This window comes from Lotus japonicus, chromosome 6 (assembly GCF_012489685.1).
Source record: "Lotus japonicus ecotype B-129 chromosome 6, LjGifu_v1.2".
Lineage (NCBI taxonomy): Eukaryota > Viridiplantae > Streptophyta > Magnoliopsida > Fabales > Fabaceae > Lotus > Lotus japonicus.
The window spans coordinates 66,438,307-66,454,890 of NC_080046.1; the positions used below are offsets into that span (position 1 = coordinate 66,438,307).

Genomic DNA, 16,584 nt, shown 5'->3' on the forward strand with positions numbered 1-16,584 from the left:
AATCAAACAGCCAATTTTAACATAATTTAGGTTCAGATATTCACTCACCAATTGGCATGAGAAACACTAGGTTGAACATCATCTCTCAGCCCAACCAGGAAGCTGATGCTGATGCTATTTCTAACACAAAACCTTTGGAGTTGCAGTTTCTTACGTCTTCCATACAGAACATCAAAGCTTTGATAAACAATCCTGGGAACGTTTCAGGAAATGGGAATGGATCATTTTATCTTCATATCCAAAACGTCAACGTGCATCACCCTGGGCATACGGCACCATCACGTCCACTGAGGCCTCCTTCTGCATATGGTCACAAAAGAGCTGTGTTATTCGGAATCAATTACGGTAACACGGCGGCACCGAGGCTTAAAGGTTCTGTGAATAATGCTCAGTGCATGAAAGACTTTTTGATTAACAAGTTGGGTTTCCCTGGTGATTCCATTTGGATGTTCACAGGTACTTGCTGTTCAACTATTATTAACACTTTCCATTCAATCATGTTAGATTTGACATTTTTCACTTTCAAGCTATAATTACCTAGTTAGTAATGATGTCTTAGTAGCAAAGAATGACTTAGATGCTTTATGCTTTATCAGTTTGGGTATAAAAGCTTCTAAGCTATCAATCAAATACTTATAACAGTTCATACAACAGCATGTAATTTCCTCTCTTCGCTTGTAAATCTGCTGCTTGTGTTTTCTGTGTTTGCCACCTCTGTTTAGCTAACAAATCCAAATCCAACATATTTTAGACTCCTTGAAACATGTGGGTGTGGTACTTAAAACTAGATAGATATGTCAGATGTTTCAAAATTCACATCTTAGACAACAACAAAAAATCTATGTACCAATGGTTTAGATGTTAATGCCCTATAGGATAATGATTGTGATTTAACTCAGAAATAAAATCAGGCCTAAAACAGGTGGGCATGATTGATCTCAATTATTTCTTCCATTCTAGATTTATAGATACACTCATAAATTACCTGCAGATGATTCAGAGGAGAAAACTGCAATCCCAACAAAACACAACATGCGAGTTGCCATGAAGTGGTTGGTTGAGGATTGCCAAGCAGGGGACTCCTTGGTGTTTTACTTCTCTGGGCAAGTAGCAAGGGTAAAAGATCATAACGGGGATGAACTTGATGGGTGTGATGAAGCAATCTGCCCTGTAGATTATGAAGACGAGGGGAAGATTCGCGATGATGAAATCAATACCGCAATTGTTAGGCCTCTACCTCATGGTGCCAAACTTCATGCCCTTGTTGATGCATCCTTTAGTGGGACAATTCTTGACTTGCAATTTGTGTACACAAAGATGAACTGGTTAGTAATAAATGTTTAATCATCAACAAGCTTCTTTATAGCATGTTTAGTTCCATGGTGAAACGCTAGCTCTAGAATCATTTCTGGTTAGAAACAACAATTCTTATCTTCTGAATAAACATGCATTGGATTCTGTGGCAGTCATGAAACCGAACATGCACTTAGTAAGTACGATGAACTGAATCTAGTCTTGTTGGAATGAAGCAGGATTGGTTATTGGGGATGGAAAGATCATAGACCACGTCGAGGTGATTTCAAAGGCTCAAAAGGAGGTCTAGCAGTTTGCATTTCAGCCTGTGGTGACAATGCAATTTCAGCAGACAAGTCGGTGAGTAATGCATCACATATCACATATCACTTCTCAATTCTAATGGTTTATCATTTATGTAAACTAATTAGATACAATAGAACTGTTTCTCAAAACAAATGCTTTTATGGTTGATTAGGCATTGACTCAGACTTTCATCCAAGCAATGCAAGATGCACCTAAATTGACTTATGGGAGCTTGTTGGATGCCATGCGTTCTACAATCTATTCGGCTAAAGCAGGAAAATTTGTCAGGGACATTTTGCAGCAGTATGCTCATGTACTCCCTCCGGTCCTATTTATAAGCAACAAAAAAAAAAATTCACATAGTTTAAGAAATGTAGTTAAATTAGATAAAATGCATTAAATTTGTCTTGAATCAAAATAAACTTCCAAAATTACCCTTTGTTATTAGTGTTGGAAAGTGAGAAAGAGAGAGAATAATTAATGAGACACATTTTACAAGTTAGAATTAATAAGGGCGTCATTGGAAAAAAATAATTAATATAGCTCAAACTTTCATTTGGTTCTTATAAAAAGGACCAAGATTTTTCTTCTCTTTCATGCTTATAAATAGGACCGGAGGGAGTATTACATTAGTAACACTATAAAACACATTCGATGATGATTAGCAACACACTCTTTTAAATACACTCACCAACACACTAAATGTGACTGGTTTAATTTTTAAAAACTCAACACAGTGTTTAAGAAGCGATAGAAATGTGTTGACTTTTCAAAAAAATAAATCAACCACGAGAAATGTGTTGAAGAGTGTGCTTAAAATAGTGTGTTGCTAGCATTTCTCAACAGATTGTATTGATGTATATTTCATAAATATGAGGCTGATTCAGAATGGATTTTGTTTGCAGGAGCCACAACTGTCTTCTTCTGAAAAGTTCAATATTCATTCAAAGTTGATTCTAATGTGACATAACTGCTAGTAGCACTGGTAAAAGGAAATGGATGCGAGTAGGTGATGTTAATCCTGTTGGCAGAAAAAACAAGTTGGGAGGGCTTAATTCTACGTATATATACAAGCTCAGGATGTGGAGTAGCCATATCAATTTTTCCCTATCTATCGATTTAGACATGAGTAAAAATTGAAACATTACTTTTGACAGGAAATTGAAGAATTTCTATTTCTCATTCATTCTCTATCTTTTTAATTTTCTCATACTTTCACCACATTGAGTGCCAACGTATTATTAGTAATTAACGATGTAACTACTTCCTCTTTAATTTACTTCTTAACCCTCATTCTTAGGATTCTTTTCATTCACTAATAATGTAACTATTTAAGTTTTAATTTAGAAGCAGACTTTCAAATATCTACTAGTGGTGATAAGACCTACTAGTTTGCATAAGCTCTTAAGTTCAAATATATTTGACATGATTAAGCATAGATAACTTTTATCCATAATGAAATTATACAGGAACAACAGTAATTTAACTATACAATATCAGCATCTTCTCTATCTACGATAAGTTGATAACAATACTTCAATTTTATTTATTTATGACCTAAGTTGTATGCAAGACATTGAGTGACATAGAGATGGAGACTCTAAAAACTACAAGCTGCTAGATAATTGGTGAATTGCAAAATATAGCCCTGTTCAATCTCTAAAATCTCAATTTTCATAGGAAAGCAGCAACTGCTTGCGAGATTTAGTGCACCAACGAGCAAAGCATGCATGGAGGTTTGGCCAGTCAGAAGATGAGCAGTGAGTAAAATGGTGGAGCCAAAGAGAAAGAACCTGTTCCTGCTCCTCTTGTTCCAACCTCTCTATAATGCCTTCCAACACCCTCTCCAACTCACCCCTCTCGCTGATGCTTAAAGCTGGAGTATCTGTGCCATTACTGGCACTGCACAACAGTGGCAGCCATGACAGTAACATCTTCAACTTCACTTGCATGCATTGCTTCATCTTGCTTTCCTCAATTTCATCTAGCCCCATTTCTTTAGCTTCCTTCAACAAGAATGCTGCAAGGACAAATCATTCCAATTGTTTGTTAGACAACATATATAATGTAATTGACCTCTAAAGTTAATATATAACTAGAAAAATCCCTTCCATTTCAGGATTTATCTTAGGAATAACTCATCAATCAATAATCTAATTGTTAGAGAACTTATATAATTGACTAATCCGGTGATCTCGCTCCATTCATTGGAATGGCTCGCTACATGTCACGAAATGTGCTTCATTCCAATGAATGGAGCCCAGACCTCATAGTGAATAGACACCTAATGGTCAGGTGAGGAACCACCACGCAACACCTCGAAGAAAAAAAATTTTTAATTTCACATTATTATTAATATCATCACACAAGAAAAAATTTAATCAAATAATTTATTTTACCTGCAAGTTTGACCAGGGTAGTCTGCAAACGCGGGTCGGCGGAAAGAGCGAGGAATCCCAAATTGGACGCCGTCGACCACCGCTGAATAGCTTCATCGGCGCATCCACAAGCCGCCATCTTCTGAGCCAGCCACAACAGCTCCGCCGCCAGCTTCTCCGCCGGAACACCAGACAAATTCCCCTCTCCTCCTCCACCTCCAATTACCCTCACCCTCCAACCACCAACAGCCTTCACCACACGCCTCAACCTCACCCCGTAGCACTCTCCGTCCTCCCCTTCCCCCTCCCCTACCGTCGCTTCCAGCTGCTTCATCGTCCTCACAAACGCCGCCGACATGACCCCACGGTTCACCTCACGCAGCGCGTGGACCCCACCCTGGTGATTATCATCGATGATGCTCTCCGCCAGAGAGCGAACCACCTGATACTTCCTTGAACTGACGGGGATGTCGTTCAGCGCCGAGAGAAGCTGCGACAGCGCGCGCCCGATTGCGGTGTCGTTGCGTGGAGCGTAGGGTGGTGCTGCTGACGTGTACTTGTAGAGCTGCTGGTGGTGCTGCTTGACCTTGACGGCGTCGTATTTGTCGAGGAAGAGGAACGAGGGAAGGAAGCGGAGGAGGAAGATGAAGGAGTTGAGGAGAATGAAACGCAGCGTTTGGAGGAGTTTGTATTTCCTAACGAAATAGATGAAGGAGTTGTTGTTGAGAAGAGAAGCTAGAAGGTCACGGAGGAGCGGCGGCAGCGGTAACGGTAACGGTAACGGGAACGCGCCGCCGTCCATGTTGTTGTTTTTCTTGTTTCCCATTTTCTTTTCTTTTCTTTTCTTTTTTTGTTGTGTGTTGACATCAAAACCTATTACCTTAACCCATGTTTATAGTGGTAATTGTTAAGGTTGTCTGGCACGTGAGTTGTGATTTGCCTCCTTATTTTGTTTCATTTGAATTAACTAATTACCTAATTAACAACCATTTAATCACTATTAATATGGTAAAGACTAATAAATATGCTGGTGGTTGTGAAAATATGAATGGTTATGGTTGGGTTGAAACTTGAAAGACAGAAAGGTTTGGACAATTATTGAGCTATTATTGGGACCGTTCATTTCAATCTACTTGGACTAGTGGACTCAGAATATTCTCCATCTTGTAAAAAAATGCTACTTTTTGTTTATTGTTTTAAAATTTAAAATGATTTAAATGATTATTAATTATATATTTTTTAACCACGAGTTGTGGCGTTATCGTTGATTAACTCGTCCCTTAATCATGAAGTGGGAATTTGATATTCACATATGGAAATTAAGCACATTTTGCAAGTGTTTATTAACCGTTTTTCGTGCAAGTACCCAATTAAATGAATTAATAGAAGATTTGTCATTGTAATTTTTTTGTATACATCAAAAAGATAAACTATAACTCTCGAGGGTTGATCTTTGGACCTCTCTCTCCTCAACTCATATGCCCACCAGCACCAATTCTTACCAATTGAGCTATCATTCGGGGACAATTTGTCATTGTAATTGGTTGTGAGTACTCGGAATTGTTTAAAAGTCATTCTCTTAAAAGGAGTTGTTTAAACGACTCTAAGCAAAATCTAAGTTAAATCACCATTGCCTTAGGTAGACCAATAATATATAAAATATGAAATTTTTAACTCATTTATTTTAAATATCATTGGTTGAGATTAGGGTAATTTAACTCAAACTTTGGGTAAAATCATTTACACAACTCCCTCTACCAAATATCAAACACGGAATTGACTTGAAACTAGTCTTGATGCGCCTTTGTTTTTGAAGTTAATAATGAGATTTACACTGTTATTTTGGACAGAAGTGCGTGTGACAAGTTACAACATAGCTTCACAAGGGCTTGCAAATGATTGATAATACTTGTGTTTGGTTTATTTTCTTTAAAAGAAAGAAAGAGCAAACATGCAGCAATTTAGAAGAAAAATTATGACCATTACTAACAATTTGGATTCGAATATTGCCGGTGATAATTGACCACCACACCATGCCAATGCAACCAAGCCTGACAAATTCCTAACTGCATACCAAAAAATGAGTAATATACATTGAGATTGAGATTATGTTATGAAAAACAAAGTGAATAAATAAATAATAGAGGAACTCCTCTGCATTCACCATACATTTGATTTCACGTGCCTCACCAGAACATGTTTGTGTAAAATTCTTAGAAGCACTTCAGCCGGACAAAATGATATTGACGTCAAAACAAAAATGTCAAGCTTTCAAATTAATGAGAAAGTGATTTTAGCTCTTCTCACAGGATATTTCTATTATTTTCCTATAAAAGTAACATATTCAAATATTAACATCACTCTTAACTCGCCATAATCAATTCTATCCAAAATTACTTCTGACGACGCTCAACCAAACATCAAAAACCAAAAGTGGAAGCTAGAACCTAGATAGTGAGACAGAGCCTTTGCTTGCCTTGATAATAATTAAACCAACAAATTAACATAGGTAATTCCTTTCACCTAATAAAAAAAAAAAGTGACTTCCCTGATATATACTGAACCAACCAGTTATGACATACAGATCACTAACAATCTGATCTCTCACTTCTTATCCCATCACATCCTCCATTACTTCTCTCTTCTCTTCTTTTCTCACTCCGGATATATACAACTACCAAACATTTTCCATAGTGAAAATCTGATCTGCCAAAAGCTGAAATCACTAGCAGGGAAGTTGGTACTAGCTTCTAGATACTAAATTTATAAATTGTAATCTTCATCATCTTGATACCCTCGCCACAAAAAGAGAAGTACTATGATGACTTACTGAAATCAAACGAAAATGTCTTTTGGATTTGCTCTCTGAAAGAAGGTGGTGAATTGGGACATGACCCTCCACCGATAAGGAATGATTTCAAGTGCCTTGCAAGCTCTTTGGGCTTCTCTATGTTCACTGCATGCCCAGCTTTCTTAATCACCAAAATTTGAGCACTTTCCCCTATATGCCTGCTCCAAAGAGACATTCATTCTTAGTACCATGCTTGAATGCAAATTATATGCAATGACATGAACTTCCACTGATTACATATTTGGAAAATCTTCTACAATTGATTATAAAGATAAAACCAATTCTGCGGAAAAACTTCTGTGAATAGTTTTCAAGTGGCAGAATTGATTCTAGTTAAAAATAAGCTAATCCAAACATGTTATGAATTGAGTTCTCACCTTTTTAATCTGTGGCCCAATTCCAGAGGGAATACCTGATCTTGCTCTCCCCACACAATTTGAGTTGGCTGCTCCAGTGTAAACCCACAATTCAAGAAGAAGGGGAAGCATGTAATCTAGTTACTAGAGGAGTAGTTTTAAAAGGGGAAACAATTATGAGATACAAAGAATAAATACCGGTGTGATCTTGGGAATATTGGAAAGTTGTCGACCTCTTAGTAATGCCTCAAGCAATTCTCTCTTCTCCTTAATATAATCTCTACACATCACCTGTCCAAATTACATGACAGTACAAGATTAAAATCAGAGGAGTAATTTCATAAATCAGTTACAACATGTTTACACAAGCTATGAGAAGCAATTTCTGACACTAAAATCTACTTATAGCTATAATTTCAGAATGACTTCCAAATATGCACTTATAGGCTTATAGCATGTTTGGATTCATGTTCAAATCTTTCAGAATTAGAGGAATAATTTCACAAATCATATATAGTGTGTTTGGATCAACTTCTCTTCCCTTATAATCAATTCTGGAATAGAGAAACTCTCTCTAGATTTGATTTTGATACATTGCATTCGCGCAGTCACACAATCTCAGACTTCCAATAAAGATAGGATTCATTTATTTCATTTAGACCGCCGGTAGATATAAATTTAAAGCCGATCTTGATCAAACGACTTAGATTGTATGACTCGGTGAATGTAAGGATTCAATGACTGCGGTGAATCCATTTCCGATTTTGACTTGAGAATCAATTATAGAAAAGTTTACAAACATGTGGTCAATATTGATCAAATTGCAGCTCAAATCTAAATAGAAAGAGAGAGGCATGCACACATACATGAATGAAATCTTCAAGGAACAAAGTAGGAACACCCCTAGCTGGCTTCACAAATGATAACTTCATCAATGCCCTGAGCTTATCAGGGGTCTGTGGCAACAAAATGCTACAAGCCTCATCCAAATTAGAAACTGCAAACAACCCATTCTCCATGTCTTTCTCCTCCAAGCAAACCCCAGTACAACACAGCACCAGCTTCTCCACCACCTCAGGGAACTGCGCAGCCACACTATACCCCACAAACCCACCATAGCTGATCCCAACCAAGCTCATTCTATGAACCCCAAAACTCTGCATCAGCTTCACCAAACACAGAGCTTGAAACGACTCTGTTCTCTCTGGCCGCAACGTGAACGACCCTCCAAAGAAAAGAAGGTCCGGCACGTAGATATTGAAGTGCGTGATGAAATGCCGAATCAGTTCGCCAAATTGCCACATTGCATTGGCACCGAAGCCGTGAATGAGAACAAGGGTTGGCTTACAAGGTTTGTGCGATTTGGGTATCCAGCAATGCATGGTGGTTCCATCGCTGAGGTCGGTGGAGACGGAGCGGAGGCCGGCGACGGCGAATGAATGGCGGTATAACCAGTCTCTGGAGGCGGTGAAGCTGATGCGTCTTGAAAGCTTTGGCAACAAGGAATGATGTTGTGACATTGTGAATGGAAGGAAAAGAATGAAATATTATGAAGAATTTGATGTTGTTGAATGATTGTGGTTGTGTTTTTCTGGGTCGGTTGGATGAGGATCAGAGGGAAATTTGATAATTGAAGGATGCGAAGAAAACGAGATAAAGAGTTAAAAACCAAACAACATAACAAGAATTGGAAGGAATGCAACAAATGCGGGTTGCCGATTCATACAAGATTACAAGTGTCCCATGCAACTCCAACATTGGATATTTGGATTCCCATTTTTTATTTATATAGAACATGCTAGAAGTATAGTAAAATACTAAAATGTAAAAGTAAGAATAAAGTGCCATAATGAAGTAGGCCCAACATTTCAAATTGAGGTGAGGAGAATTAAAACGTTTTTCAACATTTTTCTTATGAACCTTTCACAATATTTATAACCTTTTCCCTCTCTTTCTCTCCATCATATTAAGACTAACAATCACATTTCTCTTTTAAAAAATATCCAATCATATTAAGAAAGCCCTAAATAGGTGCAAAGGCATCTTCAATCCAAACAGAATTAGAAAAGACATTGCGTTCTTAGCCAGATAATCAGTAGCCTGATTTTCATCCTCATACAAAAATGAAAGAGAAAAACTAACAAACAGCGAACAAAGATCCTTACAATCATTTAAAACAAAATAAAAATAAGATAAACCTCAACGCTTCTGATTCCAATCATCAAATAACGGTAAACAATCAAAATAATGGGTCAGCATTAAATGATAGATAGTAAGTGCAGTGGCGGAGGCAGGCTTCTGAAGAGGGTGGTGCTATACACGTATAATTTTGGTATTAGTAAGGAAAAATATATATTTCTTGTAAACAAAAGTATAATTTTGGGGGTGACTATGGCATGGCCAAGTCACCCCTTGGTTCTGCCACTGAGTAAGTGGGTCGGCGTCTAACCAATCAGCCCTAAATGAGACGTGATGTTCCTTAACTAAGTCACTCCATCTGTCTCTATGGTCCTTACTTAATTGTGGAACGTTTGAGTCGGCTAGTATGTTATTGGGTGTTTTAACCCGGCTAGAACAACTACCGACACATTCTCCTTCGTACTCAATGTGATTGGTTAATTTTTTAAAAAGCCAATATATTTCTTTCACTTCACATAAAATGTATTGATTTTTTTCAAAATTAGACTAATCACATTGAAAATGAAAATGTTAAAATGTGCCAATGTTAAAATGTGTTGAAAAGAATGTGTTCCTATCATTTCTCATGAAATATGTTGGTCAACACATGAAAAAGATCCCAAATAGGTTTGCTATACCTAGAATTAGAAAGAGAATATGCTCCTCTTGTGCTGGGATTGTATGCGTATTTGACACCGCCCTTTCTTTTCTGTTATCCTCTATTTTTTAGACAGATTCAATTTCAAACAAATAAACAATGTTAGGCAATTATTGTTTATATGATACTATCCTAATTTTATAGGACTAGAAGGTAATTATGATAATGGTGAGACTTGAGAGATGATGAAAGCGAGTCGTAGCTATGTCTTATGAGTTATGTCATGATACTTATTTTATGAGTTATGTCATGATACTTTGATATACACGAAAAAAAAAAAAAAATTGCGCCAGATAATTCTTAGTTATATCGTGTGCTGTGTGCTGCCCATATCTACATCGTGTGCTATGTCCCAAAAGTAAGTTGCTAAAATAAATACTCCTAATAGAATATGAAATGAGCCCAAAAAATGCAGCATCACATCGACATAATAGTCCCCTATCTTCTTCACTTCGAAGGGAGCTAAAAATCATATTTCCACAGCCATTAGCATTCTCAAACAGTAGGGGGGGAGGACAGGGTCAAAAGTGCCGAAGCCCGTATGTATCAACTCATCAATTTTCTGAGTCTTTTCTCAGCAACACTAGCGGTTTTGTTCTGCGGTTCAAGAACAAGAGCATGCTTGAAATCTGCACAGCATGAGAAAATGATACTGAACAAACTTAGAGTTGTTCCAAATGATTTTTTACTCATCATGCTCCAACACTCAGGATGAAGAGAACAAACGTGAATAATAAAGCTCAGACATAAACGGACACCCTTTGGGAAATCAAAATTCACAAGTGATTGGTGTTCAATGATACTTGTAGGGAACTCTTGAAGTTGAAGCATTCCAAATTGGACTCAACTACTCAAGTGAGATAGAGATACAAGAAAGGGTTTTAAAAACTGAGCCATACCTTTTAGAGCTTCCTTATACTGACGTAGCGATTCTCTAGCAGTTCCACGTCTCAGATATGCCTTCACATTCTGCATTAAAATATAATATACAACCCTGAATATATTTGATAAATTCTATAGATATTTGTACACATTCAGATGTCAAACTTCATAAAGATATAGTAAGCTAGTAGATAAACATTTTCAAAAATCAATGATAGTTTAGTAGCCATACTAGAGTTTAATAATTTATTATTATTATACATGTTGATTTTAGAATACAAGTTTTTTCAAGATTTTGCCGCTGTCACATGTCCATCTTCTCACCTTCTTATCATGTAATATGGCCTCATTGCAGTCTTCTTCAGCTTGCTGAAAGCTGCATAATTTCACGGGAGGTACACGAATTACACAGAGAAACAGTGAAACGACCAATTGGCAAGCAGGAAAAACGGCATACCATCCTAACTCTATGTAAGCAGCTGCCCTGTTGTTGTAGTAAGTTGCATTCATCCCGTTCAACTTGATAGCCTCGGTGTAGTAGTTGACAGCTTTATTCCACAGCCTTCCTTTAAATGCTGCATTGCCCTAAAGAAAATTCATCTTTCAGTGATCCATTGCACACCCTGAAAATCTATCCTTTTATTGCCCGTAATAAGATCTTATGCTTTAGCTTGACTACTGCATAGCCCATCATTCAAGTTCACATTCATCATTAATCAAACATCATGTGTTTTAGATAATAACTTCAGTTACAAATTATAATTTATAAAGGAATCCTGACAGATAAAATGCTTAGGGGTAGAACTAACCTTCTCTTTTAAAAGTTCAGAAGATTCCAAATTACCATTGCTATCTGGTAGTGGGAGAGCATAGGAATCAGCAACACTAACTTGCTCTTGAAGAGTATTATACATATCCAAGACCGTATCAAGAAGAAATTTATCAGCTCCATGCGATGAGATGAATGAAACAGAAACACAGCAATCATTGTGATATCCTAATGGAATTGCAACCTGTAAATGAAGTAAAAGCCAAAATACAAAAATCAATCAAAGAACATAAAAAAGAGCAGTCCGGTGCACAAAGCTCCCGCATGCGCAGGGTCCGGGAAAAGATCAAACCATTTGGTCTATAGTATGCAACCTTACCTTGTTTTTAACTAAAGATTCATAACATAAGCAGATGAAAATGATCTCCAGAGAAAAGAAGATATCGAATTACCTGACAACATCCAGAAATACTAGCAATGCTAGATAATGCAAAAGCTCTGTCATGGTACTCAGAATAAAACCCTTTCAGTGTATTAAGCTCTAATGGATTGTCTGCAACTGTGGGAATAACTAGTATTCCATCATCCTGTGGGACAATCAAAACAAAGAAGGTAAGAGCATAGCATAGACACGTTCAATAGACTTAACAAGAGTCGCCTTTAAATAATAAAAATAAGAGACCTAGGTTATCTTCCATTATAAGTAAATGAGAATCATGTTATAAGTTTAAGACATACCACTTCTTTCGAAAATTGATAGGTACACTTAATGCTATGCTGGACTACTAATCTATTTTCCCTATTTCTTGTCTATAACAAGTTAAGAAAAAGTTAACTTCTATACCAAAATCCCAAATCGGAGAGTGACAAAAACATATTAGTCTTTTGTACCATTTTCTTCTTTCATTTTGGAATAATAATTCTAACACCAATGAGATTTGACAACATACTAGAGCATTACTGAAAAAGTAACTACAGATATTACAGTACCTTCAGTAGACGTTGAAAAGAACCTCGCAACTCAGTTCTGACTTTATACAAGGCTTTTATATTATCATGTGTAGTCTTCATGGCTGCAAAAACACGATCGGACACACCACGCCCTAGCCTGGGTTTGACCGATTTAACCCATTCTTCATGATTGGTTTTGAATTCATATCTGAAGAGCAGATGCAAATATGTAGTTATAAAATAACTGTGAGGCTCTCAACAGAATTCTACAAGGCAATATGTTCTATTACAAAAAAGATGTGATTAATCATCAAACACATGGAACATAAAGCATAACATAACATAATAAAACAAAAATCATGATTCAACATCAAATGATATGATAGAATACCCTTGCAATGAAAACATAACCGAAGTGAGAGCTTTCAGCACAGATGCTACATTTTGTTGTTGAGTTAATTGTTCATGAAATCCCTTTAGACTGGGCACGTCAGTAGCAATATACTGCCATAGATTTATATGCTGTAGAGACTGATCTGCAAAACCAAAAGGACCAGATAACCTAATTGTTCATGAAACCCCTTTAGACTGGTCTAGACATTCAGAGTTTTTTTACCCACTGTAATACAATTAACAACAACAAAATAGTAAATATGTATGAAAGCAACAGAGGCTGGTCTTCAAAGGTGTGGAAACTTACAACCAGACAAATTCTCAATAGCTTTGCCCATAACATATACCGTCTGCTGAGCAGGAACTTTAGATAATTGAAAAAGATCATAAGCAAACATGATACGCCTGGTCCTTTTGGGCTCCACAGAATTCAATTGAAGTAAAATATGTCCAACACGATGAAGAATAGACGGATCTCGAGCAAACCATCCTCCAATTCAATAATCCAATCAAGATATAAATATTCAAAGAGAAAAGATTAAAACTGTCTCTGTATGCCCAAAAAAAAGAGTAATAAAGAAATCCAAATTCAATACCCCCAGCACTTAAGCAGTAATTTCTGAATGGGATAACGGGGTGGCAGAGCAAGACATTAAGCATAGGTATTAGGTACCACATCATATTTTATATTGTGGGACTCATTTGAAAATTTACTAACTTGTGCATTTAATTTCTCAATGTCCTCCACATAAAACTACTCACAAAGAAAACATGATGCAGAATTCAATTGTTTGAAAATGATTGAAGGCATGGAAGGATAGTTCTAAACTAATGAATAAAACATAGCAACAAAATCACATAAATATGCTCATACCAACAGTGTCCAAGCTTTGAGCGTTTGGAAGAACTCCAATGGTGGATACAATTCCATGAGATGGTCGAAATCCAAGAATACCACAGAATGCTGCTGGAATTCTTACACAACCTGTAGTATCAGTACCTACAAAATCACAATATTTTACCAAGTTCACATCCATATACTTGACTGAAAATTCAAACAAATAGTTTTCATGAGCATAAGATGACTGCACTGTGTATGTGTCCATTAAGCCTGTTATGGGATCAGAAAGATACAAACAATGCACAACAAGCCATACTGCAACAGTATATGAAAGAGATCACAAAAATAAGCTAGGAGCTAGAATCCTATAATTTGTGCAACTATCTTAATGTGTAGATCACAACAACAACCATAGAACTGAATGCCAGCAAAGTGAAACTCACTGCACCCCCAAATAAGATTTGCAATTAGGTATAACGAAGAAGACTGTGTATAGACTTTTTTAGTGAGAAATTAAAATACAGGTAAAGACAAATATATTAGTATATGGATCATATAAACCAGCTTCAAGAAAAACGAATAAATTCAAAATTTGAATCTTACAGCTGCTTTGGTTGAAGAGGTAGCCTTATGATTTCAAATTATCTTTGCATCGACCCTCCTTCCTCTCAGCAACCAAATGAAGCAGCCGTGCAATTCATACTAACTAAATTAAAACTCAGAACATCAATGCCAACACAAACACTTGAGAATTGTCAAATACAACCTGATCTCTTTGATTAAAATTGATACATATATGACCATTACAAATGAAACACACCGAGGGAAATACTATTTCTAAGAAACAGCTGCACATACATTAAGGGTGTGTTTGGGTGAACAAATTAATTAAGCGTTTATGGCGATAAGCGCTTATGGCATAAGTGCTTATTAATAAGCCAATTTGAGAGCCTTATTGAAATAAACCGGAAATAAGTTATGGACAAGCAAAAGCTCTTACTCATAAGCTAATATGGACACCTTATGAAAATAAGCTCAAACAGCATATAGGTAGGTCATAAGCTATTACCAAAGCTCTCCCAAACACTTGCATACGCGCTTATGCTATAAGATAAGCTCAAATAAGCTATTCCAGGTCTTATTTACAGTGAAAATTATTTAAATTGAGCAGCAGACCCAAAAAAAAAGACACAAGATTTCCACTTTCTAGGAATCACTTAGACATAAGAATAATCCTAACTCCCTAAACAAGAAAGAGACGTCTGATAAATGACAAAAACATGAAAAGGCAATAAATAAATGGTCACAGATTAGTATTTTTTGAATGAACCATGGAACATGCAAGTGGTAACCAGGTAAACTCACCAATAGCAAAGTCAACTAGGCCAGCAGCAACTGCTACAGCTGAACCACTGGAAGAACCTCCAGGAATGCAAGACGGCAACAGAGGATTGGTTGGTGTCCCATAATGCTTGTTCTCACCAGAAATCCTGCCATGCCACCCACAATAAGTAAAATTAAATCACTTCTAAATCAGCAATCTGATTTATTCTTCTGTAGAAAGCCTCATAATCACTTTTAGGAATCACTTTAAGAAGAAGCTGCATACAATGTAAGCTTCTGAAGTCAGTGTGCTTTTGATTAAAAGCTTACCCAAAAGAGAATTGATCCATAACAGTCTTGCCAACACAAGTAGCACCATTCCTGAGCAGAGCAGTGATGACAATGGCAGTATCGCCAGCCTCCTCGTGCGTCCTCTCCCAGTCAGGGTTCCCAAAACCAGTCACATAGCCCTTCACATCAAATCTGCAACAAACAATCACCAATACATCAAAAAATCAGTAAACAAATCAAAAATGGAATTGAAAATTGAAAATGAAATGAAACGAACATGTCTTTGACGGCGAAGGTTAGAGTAGAGAGCATTTGGGTTTGGTTGAGTGGCGGAGGGTGAGGGTGAGGGAAGGGGAGAAGCTCAAAACGCTGAACAAAAGCACCGAAGTCTACTTTTTCGGTCTTGCTCTTCTTCCTTCTCCGACGTGTCTCAGTAAGAACGACGACGCCGGTGATTCCTATTCCGATGAACAGCCACAGCTTGGGGTTTGAGGCATTGGCCTTTACCAGCTTCAGCGATTGGGGCAGCATCTTTGTCGCGCGGCGATCCACGACGGAGAGAAAGAGACGGTGGCGTCGTGCGGCGCAACCAAATGATTAAGGACTCGCGCGAATCTAGTAAGAGAGAGTGTTTACTGGTTTTCTTTTTCTTTTATATATTGATTCTCATAATTTTTTCTTTCAAATTTACTGGCCTTTATATGTTACATTTGTGGCGGTCATGAACTGCCACAAAGTTGCGTAAAATACTGGCGGTTAAATGCCACAAAATAGTTTGTGGCGATCTTAAACCGCTACAATATACTGGCGTTGATATTGTGAGAGTTGGAAACCCCCAGAAATGTCTTACAAATATTGGCGCTGAAATTCCACAAATAGAGGCGGTCATGAACTAACAGAAAGTTATAGCTAATACTGGCGGTTTAAAGCCACAAAATCTTTTGTAGCGGCGTTAACCCCTATAATATGGTGAGATTAACTAAGCGACGGAATATTAGACGGGGATTTCTTCCGTCGCAAACTCCCTCGTCCATTCTTGAACGTCAGTATTTATTTGTAAATCTGTGACGAAACTTGCGACAGAACTCTCTATTTTTAGATTCCATCTTCCAGG

At 37.2% G+C, this 16,584-nt stretch overlaps 4 protein-coding genes across 7 annotated transcripts; 1 reads left to right on the top strand and 3 right to left on the bottom strand.

The window, feature by feature from the left end:
• The first annotated feature begins 56 nt into the window (after positions 1–56).
• Positions 57–2,785, top strand: LOC130724542 (metacaspase-1-like). 3 transcript variants are annotated; one of them, XM_057575799.1, is made up of 5 exons: positions 57–456; positions 992–1,325; positions 1,530–1,653; positions 1,772–1,912; positions 2,505–2,785. In XM_057575799.1, exons 1-5 carry the CDS (start codon positions 57–59, stop codon positions 2,562–2,564), a joined length of 1,059 nt encoding a protein of 352 aa, XP_057431782.1. In that variant the 3' UTR covers positions 2,565–2,785. The 3 variants fall into 3 exon arrangements, with proteins under 3 accessions (XP_057431782.1, XP_057431784.1, XP_057431783.1); XM_057575801.1 differs by having other exon boundaries at positions 1,772–1,902; XM_057575800.1 differs by having other exon boundaries at positions 1,533–1,653.
• A 336-nt stretch (positions 2,786–3,121) lies between these two features.
• LOC130724540 (uncharacterized) lies at positions 3,122–4,871 on the bottom strand. Its single transcript, XM_057575792.1, has 2 exons — positions 3,999–4,871; positions 3,122–3,619 (listed from the first exon to the last, which is right to left on the bottom strand). Exons 1-2 carry the CDS (start codon positions 4,801–4,803, stop codon positions 3,267–3,269), a joined length of 1,158 nt encoding a protein of 385 aa, XP_057431775.1. The 5' UTR covers positions 4,804–4,871; the 3' UTR covers positions 3,122–3,266.
• Positions 4,872–5,599: 728 nt separating this feature from the next.
• On the bottom strand, positions 5,600–8,979 carry LOC130723682 (uncharacterized). The gene is made up of 5 exons (XM_057574794.1): positions 8,051–8,979; positions 7,383–7,475; positions 7,206–7,273; positions 6,808–6,986; positions 5,600–6,043 (listed from the first exon to the last, which is right to left on the bottom strand). The coding sequence occupies exons 1-5, from the start codon at positions 8,702–8,704 to the stop codon at positions 5,907–5,909; spliced, it is 1,131 nt and encodes a 376-aa protein (XP_057430777.1). The 5' UTR covers positions 8,705–8,979; the 3' UTR covers positions 5,600–5,906.
• Positions 8,980–10,225: 1,246 nt separating this feature from the next.
• Positions 10,226–16,087, bottom strand: LOC130724196 (outer envelope protein 64, mitochondrial-like). 2 transcript variants are annotated; one of them, XM_057575369.1, is made up of 13 exons: positions 15,748–16,087; positions 15,510–15,662; positions 15,222–15,346; positions 13,890–14,015; positions 13,323–13,505; positions 13,014–13,158; positions 12,662–12,830; positions 12,124–12,258; positions 11,712–11,915; positions 11,360–11,487; positions 11,227–11,278; positions 10,920–10,989; positions 10,226–10,649 (listed from the first exon to the last, which is right to left on the bottom strand). In XM_057575369.1, the coding sequence occupies exons 1-13, from the start codon at positions 15,999–16,001 to the stop codon at positions 10,567–10,569; spliced, it is 1,827 nt and encodes a 608-aa protein (XP_057431352.1). In that variant the 5' UTR covers positions 16,002–16,087; the 3' UTR covers positions 10,226–10,566. The 2 variants fall into 2 exon arrangements, with proteins under 2 accessions (XP_057431352.1, XP_057431353.1); XM_057575370.1 differs by lacking the exons at positions 10,226–10,649; positions 10,920–10,989; positions 11,227–11,278 and having other exon boundaries at positions 11,444–11,580.
• Between the last annotated feature and the right edge of the window lie 497 nt (positions 16,088–16,584).